The sequence below is a fragment of the Cyclospora cayetanensis genome, unplaced genomic scaffold, assembly GCF_002999335.1.
Source record: "Cyclospora cayetanensis isolate NF1_C8 unplaced genomic scaffold, CcayRef3 CcayRef3_contig_449, whole genome shotgun sequence".
Lineage (NCBI taxonomy): Eukaryota > Apicomplexa > Conoidasida > Eucoccidiorida > Eimeriidae > Cyclospora > Cyclospora cayetanensis.
In genome coordinates this window covers 1-3,813 of record NW_020312424.1, presented here as the reverse complement: position 1 = coordinate 3,813, position 3,813 = coordinate 1, and the positions used below count along the sequence as shown (strand labels likewise).

At 53.3% G+C, this 3,813-nt stretch overlaps 1 protein-coding gene across 1 annotated transcript; it reads left to right on the top strand.

Annotated features, from left to right (window-relative positions):
- Nucleotides 1-426: 426 nt before the first annotated feature.
- LOC34623817 lies at nt 427-3,322 on the top strand. The gene is made up of 4 exons (XM_026334561.1): nt 427-1,210; nt 1,896-2,062; nt 2,231-2,821; nt 3,011-3,322. The coding sequence occupies exons 1-4, from the start codon at nt 427-429 to the stop codon at nt 3,320-3,322; spliced, it is 1,854 nt and encodes a 617-aa protein (XP_026190346.1).
- Nucleotides 3,323-3,813: the final 491 nt, after the last annotated feature.

Here is a 3,813-nt window from a genome sequence, read left to right as displayed (position 1 = left end):
AGTATGTGTGGATGCAGACAGGGGGGTTCAGTAGAAGAATCACAGAAGTGGCGTGAGGAGTGGTCCGGAAACACGTCACTCTTCACATGTGCCCTGTACCTAGACAATTTACATTGGCTTGGCCCTGTTGACAGTGGATGAAGAATTCTGGTTGTCCATAAGATAGACTGACCTCTTCCGAGTCACCTTTCCCCGCTCCTAGCATATTGGTCAGGGTAGCCCTCGAATGCCTTCTTAAGGCGACACTGCCGCATCTGCGTGTTAGACGCCTATCTCTGCTGGCTTCCTGGAGGCGAGTTCCGTGCTTTGTTACAGTGCCATGTGCACCATTGAAACGTCTTCAGCACGCCTTTCGTAACCTTGCTGCAAAATCCTCGACCTTAAGGCCTTCATTCCTGTTTCTGGATACACTCATTACCCATCACAATGCCCCACATCCCTCCATCAGAAGCTCCCCCTCCCTGCTCGGCTTTGCTCGAGCTCACACCAGTTGGTGGACGCCTCTCCATCGTCGCTTCTCTAGGACTGCCTCCTCCGCCTGCCATATCAGGTGCAACAGATCTCGTTGAGGAGCTCGACAAGCTTGGCCTTGGCTGCGCGCACCGAGCCGAGTATAAAAGGCAGTCCCCTGAGAGGGAGCCTTGGGTTGGCTCCCAAGTGGGGCAACCAGCCGGGAATGTGCTCCCCAGAACCACAGACGGTCTTGCAGAGGGAAGCACGTTAGGCAGCAATAGCGAATGGTCTTTTAGGTTGAGCCAACAACAGATGCTGGACGGGCAACAGGCTTTGCGGCTTTCAGTGTGGTGCGGTCTATCGAACGGAGCAGGAGGCCCTGCCAGGCCCTCCAGCGGGCCCATTCAGTCAACGGGGGCGCTTCCTGGAGCAGTGGATGCTACCAGTAGCAAGGAAACGGCGGGAGGCGAGGAACGCTGCGTGGCGTCTGAAGAGCAAGCACCCTCGGTATACAACTTTTACTTCCGCTTGCCGTGCTCCCTCCCCTCTTTAAAGCTTCTTGGGGCCTCGTGCCTCCCTCTACAAGGAGATGCAAGGACAAGGCAGGTAGCACAAAACACCAGTAAGGGAGAGCAACATCAGGTTACGGCTCTCCGGCTCTCTATGCAGTGCGACGTGAGGCCTGCTAGCCTCGCGGAGTCGATACAAGAAAAAGAAGATAGGATCCTGCGGGCACTACATGCTTTTCGACTGTCCTGTAGGTACGCTTTGGCTAGACATATGCACTATATTCTGGTGTCTATAAGTGTCCTACTCTTTGCCCTCCTGTGCCCTTCGTAAGCGATAAATGAAAGGCTTTTCGTAGGCAACGGGGCTGTGGTGAAACGGTTAGAGTGTAGGGAGTTTCCCGTAGGGAATCAACAGCTCACGCACAAAGTGGCACCCCTCCCTATGCCTTATCTCTCTGTGCCTTCATTGTAGGCGGTGTGGAGAAGATTTCGCGAACCTTAGGGAGGCGCAGCTTTTGCTGCTGCCTTCTGCCATATGGACCGAGGCCCGAGAAGTTGTGGTGAGACTTCACGTCAGGTCCCCTACACACTACGTTCCTGTACTGATGACACCACAGGCCAACTTCGTCGACCTGGGAAGGTGTAGCCATTACTTCTCCGTGCATTCGTGAAAAAGATGCGCAGCGTTTGTGTAGCCAGTTCGTCTTAAGCTGGTGGCTGCTGTTGTTACTGCTCTATATGTCGTTTAGTCATGCGAAGAATGCACCTCTGCACCATCGTACCACGGCGGCCTTCACCCAGCGTCAGGCAGGTATTTAGCTCCCTTAGCTTTTTTTAAGCCTACTAAAACTAAGCTTTCGAGGAATCCGTTATGGAGCTATGTTGATTCTCCTCAGAGGCAGGACGCATAAAAGGCTTAAGGGGGCCTTTCAGGGTCGTCTTGTGCATGTGGAGTTCGCAGAGTCTGCGTGGGTCCAGACAAGATCTTTATCGCCAGTTGTGACGTGAAAGGACTCTTGAGAGGTCCCAAGGGCCCTTGCAGCGAAAGAAACTTTGCGTCGAAATCGGCAGGTACTTTGTCCTTCCAGTTCTTAGGAGCAGTTTGTCTGCCGTGAGCTGCTTCTTTTCTCCACTAGTAAATAGTTGAGTTCCCCAGGGGGAGGGCAACTGCCTAATGTGTACCTGCTGTACGTGCAGTAAGCTGCGGCTCGTGTGGCGCTGTGCTTGGGGTCGAGAAGCAGAGAGCGCAAGGGCGCCTCCTCCCTCAGGCCACGAGTTTTCGAGGCTCTGCGTCGTTCGATTCCCAGAGTGCAGACGAAGCCCTTTCGAGCCACGCTCGCATCCCTGCAACCGAAGATGGCATAGACAGTGCAGCTGCTTGCTGTGGGCTTCGAAGCTTGCCTGCTTCTGGTGGTCGAGACAAGCGACAAGAGGCATTTGGACAAGTGTGCGTGCTCAAGAGGCGCATCTCGCTGCACCCAGGGGACTCAGGAGCCAGCACAGATGGACCCAATCTCTTCTTTCGTCATTCGGACTTGTCCGCATTTGCAGAAGACCTCTGTAGTTATAGTAGAGAAGCAGCTGCTCTCCGCTTCCTGGTGCTACCCTTTACGCCCCCCAAAGGGGCTGAGCGCCCGTGGGAAATTGGCAGGCAGGCGCCACCCGCACGCAGCCATACACTGCGTGCATCAGGAGACGCTATCTGCAACCACAATGGGCCTCAGCTGGTTTCTGCTGTGCCCTGGGTCAGCTGCGGACGAGAGACCACCTCTCTGGAGCTGCGCATACTCCTGAGAGAGTGTTTTGTGGCTGCGGGCGGCACCCGAGAAGGTGGAAGCCCAGGATTCTTAGCCATGAAGGTGCAGTTACAGTACAAATCGAAAATAGAACCAAGAGTCTTGTGCCCCTGAGTCGGTATCTCACCTTACTGTGCTTGCGCGAGGCACGGGCAGTAGGCGGCCTCTTAGTGTTACTTTGTCTTTTTCTGTGTACTTTGTGAATCCCGCTGTTAACATTTCATCCATTTGGTCTCGCTACGTGGGCCGCAGGTCATTCTGCGGGTGCTGAACGAGGCGAGATATCCCGAAGAGATCCAGGAGCAGCAGCGTAAGCGAGAAGAGAAATATTGTGAAGAGAAACAGGTGGGGCCGTTGTGTGGGGGTTCACCTACAGGATATATGCCGGTACGAATGCATTTAGCCCGCGTCAGCGTGCAACTGTTTGAGGAAGTGTTGCGATTAGCTCGAGGATCCATGGTGGGGGAAAATTTTCCTGGGGTTGCCAAAGCGCTCACACTCAATTCCCTAGGGCTGAGCAGCTTCAAGGATGAGTCCAAAGTGGCGTTTTTACCCTTGCCTTGACATGTATCAAGAGGTTCATTAGAGGCCTAATGGTAGTGGATTTCGTTGACAGCTGTCCTTATGGGACTGTCAGTGGCAGCGTACAGTTTAGTGGAGTTTAAGCAGGACAAAACTGGCGAGAAGCACAGGGATCCCTTTACCCCTTTCTGCTTCTTTTTTTTAAATGTTTTAAAAGCCGAAGCTGAGCTGTGGCAGGCCGCTCACCAGCTGCAACGCTCTATCTAAGGTCTCTGTACAAAGGTACTTCACCCCTGGTCAAACTTACAATAGAAAGAAAGCTATTCAGTTTTTCTCGAAAGGGCCCCGTCTCATACTTCCCAAAGGTTTTGGCATGAGCCTCGCTGCTCAACAGTCTTAGAATCCAACACTTCTACGATTCCCTGTGGATTCGCTGCTGCAAAACTGGTTACTTGCCTGCGCGGCAAAGTCCGCCAATGGCTAAAGCAGTTTTGAAATTTACTTTCAAAGCCAATGTTGACCAATCTGTGATC